Genomic DNA, 13160 nt, shown 5'->3' with positions numbered 1-13160 from the left:
CTAGTCGCGGTTAGCAGTTAGCCTGTTTTACACAATAACATTGGGTTCAAGTGTCAGACAAAATTCACATTTACCTCACAGTAGGGTACAACAGTTCTCGACTCCAGTTAACTATCCGTCAACCCGAAAATGCGTGTCGCCCTTCTATGAACTCTGCGTTCACTCGACACTGTTCAGCTCTCGTCTCTCTCGCTTCCTGCAGAGTGCACACGGCTCCCCACTTACTCCCACCCCTCTACCTGAGACTACTTCAGGGTTCACTGGAGCTGTAGTACATATCAATACCATATCAAAAATAATGACATAAACCTCAAAATACAAATAAAAAGGTTGTGCATTTAACTGACACACATCACATACTTTGCAGGCATTTGTATACATTCTTGAACACATTAAACATTTGCAATTAACTATCAATATTAATGAACAAATTTAAATAATGAGCTACTTATACAGCCAGGGCTACATATGCTAAACCTTTACTTACTCTCTGTAATTCCCAGGTGCTTGGGGAATACTCTCATTTGAGGGAGGATCTTGAACCTGCTGAAGTCCTGAGCCTGCTAGCCAAACTTTTGGACATGAAAAACAGCAGCAGTGAAACCAAGAGCTGGGTCCTCATGGCCATGACCAAACTCTGCAAAGGTGGTGCTGATGCTTCTGTAACTCAGGAGGTTTCTGAGACATACAGCAGCTCCTTGGATACAGTGCTGAGACAAAGGGCGCATGAGTTGCAGTACCTCAGCCAAGACCCTGAACTAAGAGCCAGGGTGTTGCCACGAGGTGCCAAACCAGAGACTCTGGAGGTAACGTGTTTAACTTGTTTGCAGTGAGCAGAGAACCCGGCCACATTAATAACATTTAAATATTAACTCTGTAGCTCTTTTCACAGTAAAAGCAGGTTAGTTGACGGTTGTGAAAACCTGCAAACACTTTATGGAAACACCCCTCAGGGTGCAAAATTGATTAGATTGATGACAGCCTTTACCGTAATCACATTATTCATTTTATGAGTAATCAAACCTGTAACATGTCTGGAGAAGTCTGAAGGGCGGAGCTCTCCAGAGAACTTCATTCAGTATCGGACTCACTTTCATTCATTTAGAGAGCAAGAAAACCAATCTCTCTTCTTTTGGCCAAGAATTTTATTTTAAACACATAAATGAGTAATTATATGTTTTTGTGTAGCTGAGCAAAGCACACAGAGCACTCAGGCGCAACGTCTTCAGTCCTGCGGCAATTTTGCGTGACTGTTTGATTGTTTTTAGGTGGATTCCTCGCTGTCATTTCTTGACAGATTTGTGTCAGAGGCGTTGGCTGCCGGCGCTGCTCCATACAAACCTCCCCACCAACGGCAGGAGGAATTAGATCAGTCAAAAGGTAAAATGTAGATAAATATCTTGGCAGCACATTCGGCATCTTGTTTGGATTTGTTCTGACTTTGTTGTCTATCTCAGCCTTGAGCCTGGAGCCCTATGGCCTTTCTCTGCCTATCAGCATGTCCTCCTGCAGCATCACTGACAGACAGTCTCCTACACTGTTGTCCATGAGCTCGGGTCTGTCAGGGGATAGCGCTGACCTCTCACACAAAGGAGGGTATGTGGACACCACATGCATGCATTTGTTGGTGTAATCAAGTTCCTAGTTTTAGTGTTGAATTCACACTGAAGACTTGCTGTTTGTGTTTCAGCTCTTCAGCTTTGAAGCTGGATGGCATAAAGAGGGTGTGGGGAAGGGAGGGCTATCTGGCCCAGAGAGAACCTGTAGAGGAAGCTGCACAGGTTGAGGTTCCCAGTCCCATTCAGTCTCCCGGCCGGCAGGGCGAAGGCGACAGTTTGCACAGCCAAACTCCAACTCAGACACCGACCCCAGAGCCTGAACAAGAGAAACAGCAGCTGGCTTCTTCGCTGTTTGTTGGCCTGGCTTCCCAAAGCTCTGTGTCTCTGGTGAGGTTATCAGTCCATATACCATATGTGCAAAGAGCAAGCATCAGCTTATGGTTCAGACTGTTCTGATTTTTATGTGGAGGATCACCGAAAACACTTTAGCCACAGGAGTTTTAGGGCATCAGGTCAGAGTTTAAACTGTCACCGGAGTCAGTTATGCTGTAAACAAGCTCATCACTTGTACATGTCATAATGTGCCTACTGACAGCACATTTAACATACAATTAAAATGAATATTTTTTTTTGGCCTCGACAACTCAGTCTGTGCTTATCACCCAACTCACCAGATTTGCCTGCCTTTAATTCATTCATTCTTTTGAAGGGTCATCATTTTGAAATGAGGAGGAGATAAAGCATGCATCACCCACAAGGGCAGTGGGGTAGAACAGGAGTTCCTCTGATTCAAAAATAGCAGCCACACTGAAAACATTGGAGTGTTGCCAAAGGAGATGATCTTTAAGGAGCATTTAAATCAGTGACGGTTTTTGATATTTATGGCCAGAGTTGTGGAACTTTATGATCGCACTTCATCCCTGAAGGTAGCCCTGAATAAAATATGTGTTAATCTATTTTTACATTTTTGGCAATTTCAACATAGAGGGCAACAAAGAGGACCGGATGAACACTCGTCTGTTTTTATTATCAAAATTAATGATGATGAACCAAACATTTCTTCCATTTTTGTGAGGCCCATTTAGCTACTCGGTGAGTCTAAGATGAGACAAAAGGTGTTGCTTTTTAGAACATATTCAATGATTGGCTGAACATTTTCTCGGGTGGTAGGATCTACTAATGCTATTAATTTAAGGATGTCAAACTCATTTTACATCATAGACCACATGCAGCGCACTTTGATCTTAAGTGGGCCAGATCTTTGAAATTACATGATAAATGCATAAAAAGTTCTAGTAGTTCTTTCATTTAAACTTTCATTTAAACTTGCATAGGTATGTCTTGAACACGTTTCAAAGTCCATTGGAGACCTTGCAGGGCCAATTCTCATTTAAAACCCCTGCTATAAGTGAAAGTGCTTAACGTGGAGCTATTTGTGCAGCTATTTGCATTGCTGATTCTGAACATTTTTCCTACATATTTTTGCTTCTAACAGATGGGAAAATCTGAGCCGATGCCACAGCGATTCCGAAGAAAAGCCAAAGGTCAAGGTCTGGGCTCGTCCTTTATCGCAAACGAGCAAATATCCAGCTCCCTCATCTCTCCTCCCAGTGCTGTAGATAACCTGCTGTGTAACAACCTACTAGACTCCAACAACGCCTCAGAGCTGGCCGAACAGACATCTCAGCTCTCTCAGAGCCTCACTACTGCTAATGGCACCTGTCACGCAGAGGCAGAGTTAACTGAATCTGACACAAAGGGATGTAACCCTGCTCTCCGCAGGGATAACTGTGTGGTAGCTGCTGGTCCTGGTCCACATAACGACCCAGGCAGACTAACAGAAGTGTGTCTGGATTCTTATCTTCCTGCAGAGCTTTCTGGCCTTTCACACTCAGAAATCGCTCCCTTGTGTGCCAACCAAAGCCTGAATCTCTCAGCCTGTCATGTGCAGAAGGAAGATTCATTAATATTAGTTGTTTTTATTATGAACTCCTCCGAGTCTGCCATACAACAGATGCTGCTTCAGGTCGACTCTGAAGAACTTGAGGTAAATTATTCAGTAGAAAATTATCAATAGAGTCGTTTGGTGTCCATTAGTCTTTTATAATGAGGTTGCTTCGTTGTATTGTTTATTTTTAGGTATCCTGCCTATGTGATAGTCCAGCGGGGGAGGTGACAAGCTACAGTGTAGCAGTGGGCCAGTATTCTCTAACTGTGAAGAGGCCTGCGGTTCACGTCGAGGTGGTCGGGACGGTATCTTACCAGCTGCCTGCTGGGACGTCTCAGTCATTGCAGTTTTCATATAAAGTCCCTTTAACCAGCTTCATCAGGTGAGATATGTAGTGCTCGTATTTGAAGTGCAGCATTTAAGTGACATAAAATTAATCCAAGTTTCCTGCAGGCCTTTTGTGGTGTCCACAGAGGAATATGGGACGATGTGGCTTTCCTTCTCTCACGACACAAAGCAGAATCTGACGTTGATAAATGACAACCAAGAACCTCTCACAGCCACTCTGAATGCTCTGAAGAAGAAGCTCCAGCTTCATGTTGTGGAAGTTATAGGTGAATGAACATTTGTTTCCTGCTCGTATTCAAGCTGTTCAAACTGAGAGTATCATTTTATGCTTAATGCATATAAAAGCAGCATTCACATCAACATGTGTGTGTTAGAATATTCACCAACTCATCTGTGGTAACTACTGTTTATTTATTCTTAACATTAGGAATAACTGTTTTAAAAAAACTACATTAATTAAAAAGATGAGATAATGCAGCTTGACTATACGTCAAATATGCCTCTAATGAGGTGTACTTAGGAGTTTATGAAGAAAACTTACAACTTTAACTTTCGCTTGTATGCAGCATGAACATCATTAAATAACACGGCGGTACCAATAAACAGCATTACAAAGGGGAAGAAGAAGAAGATTTTAAAATTGCATATAGAAAAGGAGACATAGATATTAATGTGTCCTATACTTTTTGCTGAGTAACCTTCATTGTTTTCTGCTCAGGCATGGAAGGAATCGTAGCTTGCCGTCTCCTTCAGGATCTGCCGTGTCTGATGCATTGCCGGGTGAATGCCGGCTGGCTGGCTGTCTGGCTGCGGTCGCCGGTGCCCGACCTGCCCGACTGCCTGATCTACCACTGCCAGAGAGCTTTACAGAGCCTCTGAGACTCAGAGCTGCAGCACCACTCACCACCACTGAAACCACTGAGGAACTAAACCCACTAGACCCTCACTGAAGAGGAAGGTACACAGAGCTGAAGTGCTGAACAGAAAAGGAGAAACCTGCTGTTGTGGCTTTTGATCTTTATTTTGCGGTCTTTATGAATTTCACTCAAAGTTATTTAGTAAGATTTGGTTTTATTTATTTGGCAGAACTATAACTCATTGAAAGACATGGCAGGTTAAAAGCTCAGGGTCAAATGATGGTGTTTAATCATCTGTGGGTGTTTCATTATTGCCTTTTAGTCGTGAAAGAGCTCCATAATCACTAAACAATTGAAGCCTTCTTCCTGGTTAAATTCTGATGGTATGCTTTGTATAACAGAAAATTCTCAAAGTGTAAAATAATGAAGTTCTCAGTTGTTTCTTTTTCCTGTACACCAGAGAGAAGATATATATTTTTTGTGATCTGAAATACATTTTCTAGGCTACAACAATCATAACAGTGGAGCGAGTAAGTCCACAGTCACTTGTCCCTCTTCCACTTTCACATTTACAACAGATGCATTGAAGAAAAGATAGTGTAGCAACTTCAGTGTATGAATAACCACAGACAAATCAGAAGGATTACATGACGGCCACGGCAGAGAAACTGAAGGATCATGTCATCACTAAGCCACTTTCTATTAGTTCGTTAGCCAAGCATGGTTGCTAAATATGCAGCACTAACCAAAAATGGCCCCTTGAGGCTGATTGATTGCTTCTCTCTCCAAAAGACCAGCACGGTGGCTGATAAAATGCAAACGTTGCGGTTTCAAAATTAGCAGCACCACTATATACATTCTACACCTTTAACATATTAGCCCTATTGAGCTGTGATGGCTAATGCCCAGTAAATGTAAAGCATGCTAGCTTTAATATTTAAAGACGCTTAATGGAGATTATTTCTACTTGATCTAATCATGATCTAGCGATAAATCTCATGGTAAAACCAGCCCAACCACCTTTTCCTGCTTACAACTGAACCTCGGATTTACAGAATTGCTACACTTTTAATTTTTTTTTGACTTTCACCATAATAACAGCAGGCTGAAATGCAAATAAAACTGAAGAAAGATGCTCTCTTGTTCACTTTTTACAGACTTGTCTCATGAGATGCTAAACAGAAGTGCAGTGTTTGATTATTTTCCAAGAATCAGCAGCTTGTCCTCTGATTTTGATTTAGTCTCTTGAATGGATGAGCGCACAGTATATTTGCACTAGTTCATTTTATTTGCAGCTCTTTTGCTCCTTTATTGAAAAAGCACAGGACGATACTGACAACGACTCCACGTGGAGGTTAATAAGAAATTGAAGCATTTGATCGGTCATGTTTGGCATATTCATGAAATTTAAAGTGTTGTAAATATTTGTAAAATATCCAGTTGGCCTGCTCGCGGCTGACGTGAACTTCCCCTTTTTTCTTTCTGACACGTACAGTGAGCGGTCTGTCTTGGACGGTATGGACTGATTATTTAAGCACTCATGTTTCTCATTAGGTGGATGTTAAGGGTTGTTATATTTTTGTATGACTGCAGTATTAAAAGAACATATTTATGCGTTTATATTCTTACAAAATGTTTACATGCATTTCACTGAAAGAAAGGGAACCATTGTTCTTCATGTGCTGTTTGACTGGTCTGTGCCAGATTACACCTGTATGTTTCTTTGACATGTTTTGGCTTGTTTTAAGTAATTCAGCCTGAAGGGAAAGTTTGCTTTCTGCGTTTCTTCTATGCCTGTGTGCTGGTTTGAAGCACAGTGTGATGCTAACAGTGTCTCTAATACTCAGTTTTAACCCTACGCCTTATGTTTTAATGCCAGTACGGCATGTTTGATTTGTGCCTGTGGTACAGAGGAAAAAAAACATCCTTGTTTCTTGGAGTGCCTGTCATTACATTCAGTTAACTTATGAATAAATTCAACATGTGAAAATGACCCTTTGACTTTGACTCATTGGTTATTTAATAAATTGAGGCTCTCATGGAGTTTATGCTTATTAACACATGTATTGGGTGTGAAACAGGAAGTAATAATACGAAAATTTATATGAACTACTGATTCTGCACAATAATGAAAATGAATATTTAAAATGAGCTTTTTTATGTGAAGTTGTTTGCATGGTGAAGCTGAAGTATATACAGCATTATAGCATATTTCTACACTGATTATATAACATAGAAATACCCACAAAGGCAAAGTAAATGCAGATTTTATTTACGGTAAATCATTCATGAAAAGGGTTATTGTTCTTAGCCATAATGTACTTTTTCTATAGCTTTATTTTTAGTTATATAAACTAAAAAACCTTTTTTTAAAATCAGGCATAATGTTGGGTAATTACAAAACCACAGAGTAAAAAGTCTCAAGTTAATTTGACCAAATTTGTCAACACAGCCAAAAATGAGACTACACTGAGTACCCGGAGAGATCATGCCCAAGCCAGGTGGTGGAGTTGAACTCAGGACCAATCACTGTGCCACCATTGCAACAGTTTACTGTAGTTTGAGAAATTTTGAGAAAGCTTCATAGCGTGAGATTCTGTAGCTGAGCAGCTCCTGTAGTAATGTAATGTTTGGGTGACCCACTTACAAAACAACAGATGCTAAATGAGATGAGAAGAAACTGATATCAAACTGAAAACATAATACAAATAAAACTAATGTAAATACAGAACCATTGCTCCTCTGCATGTGATTTTTTTCTTCAGTTATTTCAATCATTGTAAATGCATCTTTATTAAATGTATGAGCTGTGTACACTGTCAAAACATTAATCAGAAATCTATACTTAACAAGTGTACTTTGTTAAAGATTAGTAAAGTTTAATTTGGAGTACATGTGCTGTTAATACAAATTTACTGTGAGTATTTCCTAGTACAGGACTTCATTAAGGCCTTTAAACCCATTTCAAGATGTTTTCATCTGAAGTGTAAAAAGCGCCGTTATGTTTCGCAGCTTGATATTGTGGGGTTATGTCATTCGTGGGATGAAGCGCATGGCCAGGATGTGCTCGTCTTTCACTGGCTGCTGTGACAGGTTGTTGGTCTGCTTGATGCTGTTGAACGTGCAGCCTTGACGAGGACACACAGTGTACCGAGACAGGAGAGTGACCAGGATGGCCTTCATCATCACCATGGCGATGTGTTTGCCCACACAGGAACGAGGCCCGCAGCCAAAGGGCTGGAAGTAACGATTGGGTACCTGCGAAAGAGAGAAAGCAAAGACTCAAATGTGTGTGTGTGTGTGTGTGTGTGCATGTTTTTTTTTTTAGTTTAAACCATTAAACATTTATTGCTGAACTACACTCTGCTCACTTACCGTTTTTTCAAAGTTCGTGAGGTTGAACTCTTTAGGCTTGGGGAAGAATTCGGTTTTGTGCATGAGGCCAATGTTGAGAATGATGTTGGTGCCTTTCTTGATTTTTGTACCTGCGATGTCGTTGTCCTCCAGAGCTTTCCTCATTGTGAAATCGACCACAGGATGAAACCTCAAAGACTCGTTGATGAAGCTCTCCATCACTTTCAGACTTTGGTAATCGATATTTTCCACGTCTTTTTCATCTGAAAATGAAAGATGTGTCAGAATACTTCTACTCACCAGAGTGAAACTGTGAATATGGAATATTGGAAACACTGTAAAGCTGCACTAACTCAAGACGGTGTTCATCTCCTCCACTAGCTGCAGCTCTATGTCCGGGCTCTGTTTCAGCAGCATCAGCATGAAGAAGAGGCTGATGGAAAGTGTGTCGGGGGCTGCGATTACCATCTCTAGCACACACTGCCTGACATTATCTGCTGATAGCTCTCCGTAGTTCTGTTAAACACAACAGACGGGAATAAGAAAAGACAATTGGGGGGACGACAAAAATCCCTCCAAAGAGACCGACCTGGGCAAAGATGAGCTCTGTTGCAAAGTCGAGCTCGTCGTCCAGTTTCTCGGCTTCATGAATCATCTTTTTCTTAACTTCAAGCAGGCTCTCTATCGCATCTTGCAGCTCCTGTCTGTTGGCACAAAAAGCAACACAAACATTAGGTTGAAGAAATCGCAAACCACAATACTGACTTACTGTGAGATGAGGTGTCTTACGCTGCTCTCTTATGCTTGTTGTACAGCCATCCAACCTTGAAGAATATATCTGGTTTTATTAGAACTGTCTGCCAGGTCTCAAAGTAGTTGTGAATTTTCATCAAGAATTCTTTCTCTGAATTATTAAAAAGAACAACAACAACAACAACAAAAAATCAATAGATGCAGCGCCAGAGCTCATGCGTCACAATTTCTTGCAGATAGTATGCGGTTTTAGGAATCTATGTGCAGTAAACACGCAATTGACCATTTAACGGCACTCCTAGGAACAGCCTGTTGGAGATGTCCAAAATGATGGCTCTCAGGAGACTGAGAGTATCCACATGTCCAGAGGGGTCAGTCATATCCTGTAAGTTGTCCAGGTGTTTGGCTGTGGAGCTCACACAGATTCCTACGGTCCTCTGCAGGCCGGGTCCAGTCAGAGCTGCACAGTAACATTCAGTAGCTCCACAGTTCAAGAAAGCAATAGTCTAACCACAGTATGTGCTGTCAGTGTGTGGTAATCGCTCACCTTTAGAAAAATATGTTCTCACTTTTTTCCAAAGCAGGACATCACTGTTGAAAATGATACCATTTCCGTACATGCCGATGCACTCGAGTCCTTTTTTGCTCCCAAATCTGGAGGTGTAGTGGGCACTCCTCAAAACGTGGTACACTTCAGAGGACCTGCAGAAGAAACCAGGCTTTACCTTTATCTGAAAATTTACTGTAAAACAAGTTCGGTTTACTCTAAAAAACAAAAACAAAAAAAACAACCCACTTGCCTGCTCAAAATCAGGGTCTCCTCTCCGTTTATCCACACCCGCACAATGCTCCCATATTTGTTGTTGTAGTAGTTACACGCTGTTCCAATCCCAGACCAGATGAACCTGCTGTAGGAGAGAATGGGACCGAGTCCTGCTAAGAAGGAAGGGCCTGACAGAGAGAAATAGGTTATGATAGTAGACTCCCACTTCTACTGCAAATTAGCAAGAACCTTGTCTGTTGAGTTTAATTTGAGAAAGATAGTGTATTTTTTTGGGATAGCTGCCAGGCTCTGATCTTAGTATATAGGAGAGTGGCAAGTAAGGACGGCACTCTTTGTTCTGTGTGTAACTGTTATTTGACTTCTGCATGAACCATTTTCATCAGTATACAGGAATTTGCACCTGGAGCTGCAAAACAGAGACTGTTTGTGATAGTTTTAATAGACAAGGAACACGCTCTGTGATGGTTGAGTAAACCTTGTTTTGTCATTGATGCAGACCTTCTGTGTATATGAGGGTTTCCCTTTCTTTGTCATTAGATGCTTGCTGACTTTACTCTGTATCTGATTCCTTCGCAGTGGATGGCTAAATGATATAAAAAGACACTTTGGAGCCTTTAATTAATATGGTATATAAATACTTATAGTATATAGTATATATAACTCTATGTGTATGTATATATATATATATATATACATAGAGTTATTTAGGATGAATAATAGGATTTGATAAATAAGGTAAAGATTTTTTAATTGCAATTTGAAGTGTATTTAGAGTGTAATTACTGTAATTACCGTACTAACTATAAGTATTTATAGTTAGTACATTTATATATTTATAGTTACATATTTATAGTTAGTATTTATAGCTGCTGTATCATCCATGTGCTCTCTGGCAAACTTCAGACGGGCCTGGACATGCACTGGCTTCAGCAGCGGAACACGTCTGGCACTGCGGGATTTGATTCCCTGCCGTTGTAGTGTGTTACTGATGGTGACCTTTGTTACTTTGGTCCCAGCTCTCTGCAGGTCATTCACCAGGTCCCCCCGTGTGGTTCTGGGATCTTTGCTCACCGTTCTCATGATCATTTTGACCCCACGGGATGAGATCTTGCGTGGAGCCCCAGATCGAGGGAGATTATCAGTGGTCTTGTATGTCAGGTGCCATTCATACAGGTAACGAGTGGGGGACAGAAAAGCTTCTTACAGAAGATGTTACAGGTCTGTGAGAGCCAGAGATTTTCCTTGTTTGAGGTGACCAAATACTTATTTTCTACCCTAATTTACGAATAAATTCTTTACAAATCCTACCATGTGAATTCATGGATTTTTTTTTCACATTCTGTCTCTCACAGTTGAAGTGTACCTCTGGTGCAAATTACTGACCTCTGTCATCAGTTTAAGTGGGGGAACTTGCACAATCGGTGGCTGACTAAATACTTTTTTGCCCCACTGTATATATATATATATATATATATATAGTATACACACACACTCATATTGATATAATGTTGATATAATGGAATAATATGTTCCTTATAGAGAGATATTTAGGATGAATAATAGGATTTGATAAATAAGGTAAAGATTTTTTAATTGTAATTTGAAGTGTATTTAGAGTGTAATTACTGTAATTACTGTACTAACTATAAGTATTTATATACCATATTAATTAAAGGCTCCCTGGGGCACACTCTGTCAGTGCGCCCCAGGGCAGCTGTGGCTACAATGTAGCTTGCCATTGCCAGTGTGTGAATGTGTGTGTGAATGGGTGAATGACTGAATGTAGTGTAAAGCGCTTTGGGGTCCTTAGGGACTGAGTAAAGCGCTATACAAATACAGGCCATTTACCATTTATTTATATATATATATATATATATATATATATATATATATATATATATATATATATATATATATATATATATATATATTAGTGCCTACCTGGTATGTGTGACTGTTTTCTTTGTCTCCAGGTGGTGAAAAGCAGCAGCAACAGCAGCAGAAGTAGCAGGACAGCAGTGACTTCTGACGCTCTATCAGCCACCATGGGGCCAGCGATGAGCTCCTCTACCGGCAGCATCCTCTGCATTTCTCTAGCCAGGTACACCCAATGGAGCACTGTGTTTGCAGTCTGCAGCAGACTAAACAGAAGATGATCAACCTGTGGGTTTCCTCCTCTCTTATCTCCTGTGGAGCCTGTCCTTCAGTCTAGGACGTAACATAGCACTGAGCCACATTCAAATCAAAATACACCCACATCAACCTTTATCATTAACTGTTTGTATTACTGAAGTAGTTAGCATCAAATATACAGTAATTACAGACATCATTATGATTTTTTTTCATGATGATCTCTGTTATCTTACAATTATAGGGTCATTAGCCCTTATCTTACTTATTGTCTTTGATATTTTCTAAACTATTTATACCTTTATAGTTATTTTACAATTACAGTATTTTGTCATGTATCTTAAGTTTTTCATCACTGTGCTGCAGAAAATTGAACAACATGAATTTGCTGCTGTCAGACTGCATCAGAAGGACACTGATGAGCAGCGAAATGTGAGCTCATTATAAATAAATAGACTAAATAAGCAAGATGCCAGACGCAGAAACTGATTTAATATTAAAGTCTAATATCAAACACAGTGTCTCAATTCAAGGTCAACATACAAATATATATATATATATATATATATATATATATATATAGAAAATCTAAATTTAAAAAAATTAACAGTCTATGTGAGAGGTTTGCTTCATAAATCTTTGTAACAAAAAAGGTTGAATAATTCTACTTACTTCTCTTTCCTCTCCTGCTCCAGTCCAACTTAGAGTATAATTTGAAGAGGTGCAGTACTTCCTCTACTGGTTTTAAAGGTGACCAGCATCCTTTGTGCAAATAAATCCAGTGTTTCAAGTGTTTATAAATCCTTTGGCTGAGCTTTCACTTTAACAGTTGCCTGGAGACGTGGTCACTTGAGGGTTACAAGCACCATGGCAGAGGAGTGAACCTGAGACACAGCAGTGCATATCTGAACCACAAAGCAGTTTCCAGCAGAACAAAGGAGGTGCTTTTTATTCATAAGAATGGAGAACCTGCAAGGCTTTCACTGGTTGTGCTCTGCATTAGTGTTTAGATGGGCTTACTTCACATTTAGCTTTGTTGCACCCAGAGAAACCCCACTGTCCAATTCATCAACCCGGGAGGCTTTTGAAAGGGAAATTAATTAGCTGGGTCAGACTGACCTGTGTCAAAGGAGACAAGGACTTACTCAGGAGTTCAGAAAGGGAAAAGAAGAATTAAAAAATGTCATAATTATATTCTTAAAAGCTCAGTTTTAATAATTTAATCTAAAAGTGCTGTCAAAGGGATTGATTGATTGCATGTTAGTTAGTCCAGTGTAAGAAATCATAGTTGCAAAGTTGAAAGGAAAAAACACTGTTCATGGAAAGCTTTTGTGAATGAGCTGGCTTTCATGCTTGGTACCTGTGAATAGCTGGTATGCCCTGTTTAAAGATACTGGCCACACATCTAGGGGTGGATGTGTTGGTCT

At 40.2% G+C, this 13160-nt stretch overlaps 2 protein-coding genes and 1 long non-coding RNA gene across 4 annotated transcripts in view; 1 reads left to right on the top strand and 2 right to left on the bottom strand.

Moving 5' to 3' along the window:
• The window catches only part of LOC146704744 (uncharacterized), a 1147-nt gene extending 623 nt beyond the window's left edge, over positions 1-524 (bottom strand). Inside the window, exon 1 of the long non-coding RNA XR_014921211.1 lies at positions 75-524. This is a non-coding gene — a long non-coding RNA (uncharacterized LOC146704744). The remainder of the gene's footprint in view (positions 1-74) is intronic.
• The window catches only part of ap4e1 (adaptor related protein complex 4 subunit epsilon 1), a 19352-nt gene extending 11826 nt beyond the window's left edge, over positions 1-7526 (top strand). The window contains exons 14-21 of the mRNA XM_085462075.1: positions 504-806; positions 1269-1380; positions 1458-1596; positions 1691-1946; positions 3055-3606; positions 3699-3889; positions 3961-4121; positions 4574-7526. Of these exons, the coding sequence (XP_085318201.1) occupies positions 504-806; positions 1269-1380; positions 1458-1596; positions 1691-1946; positions 3055-3606; positions 3699-3889; positions 3961-4121; positions 4574-4734 (1875 nt within the window). The 3' untranslated portion in view covers positions 4735-7526. The remainder of the gene's footprint in view (positions 1-503; positions 807-1268; positions 1381-1457; positions 1597-1690; positions 1947-3054; positions 3607-3698; positions 3890-3960; positions 4122-4573) is intronic.
• Positions 6964-12504, bottom strand: LOC146704742 (aromatase-like). Of its 2 annotated transcripts, XM_085462065.1 has the most exons (10): positions 12406-12504; positions 11545-11744; positions 9620-9770; positions 9367-9521; positions 9103-9279; positions 8856-8970; positions 8656-8770; positions 8420-8582; positions 8088-8329; positions 6964-7970 (listed from the first exon to the last, which is right to left on the bottom strand). In XM_085462065.1, exons 2-10 carry the CDS (start codon positions 11690-11692, stop codon positions 7740-7742), a joined length of 1497 nt encoding a protein of 498 aa, XP_085318191.1. In that variant the 5' UTR covers positions 11693-11744; positions 12406-12504; the 3' UTR covers positions 6964-7739. The 2 variants fall into 2 exon arrangements, with proteins under 2 accessions (XP_085318191.1, XP_085318192.1); XM_085462066.1 differs by lacking the exon at positions 9103-9279.
• Positions 12505-13160: the final 656 nt, after the last annotated feature.

Source organism: Copadichromis virginalis, linkage group LG7 (assembly GCF_057382275.1).
Source record: "Copadichromis virginalis isolate Kocher_CV1m ecotype Utaka linkage group LG7, C_Virginalis_male_GT1.1, whole genome shotgun sequence".
NCBI classification, from domain to species: Eukaryota; Metazoa; Chordata; class Actinopteri; order Cichliformes; family Cichlidae; genus Copadichromis; species Copadichromis virginalis.
The sequence above is the reverse complement of the archived record's forward strand: the minus strand, read 5'-3'. Positions and strand labels throughout refer to the sequence as shown.

What these genes read in the sequence shown, in the direction of transcription:
- LOC146704742 (XM_085462065.1), bottom strand. Translation starts at nt 11,692, where the DNA reads ATGCAGAGGATGCTGCCGGTAGAGGAGCTCATCGCTGGCCCCATGGTG. An exon ending in AAAACAGTCACACATACCAG is followed by an intron (nt 9,771 to 11,544) that starts GTAGGCACTAAT and finishes TCTCTCTGTCAG; the next exon opens with GCCCTTCCTTCTTAGCAGGA. An exon ending in GGAGATGAACACCGTCTTGA is followed by an intron (nt 8,330 to 8,419) that starts GTTAGTGCAGCT and finishes TTTCATTTTCAG; the next exon opens with ATGAAAAAGACGTGGAAAAT.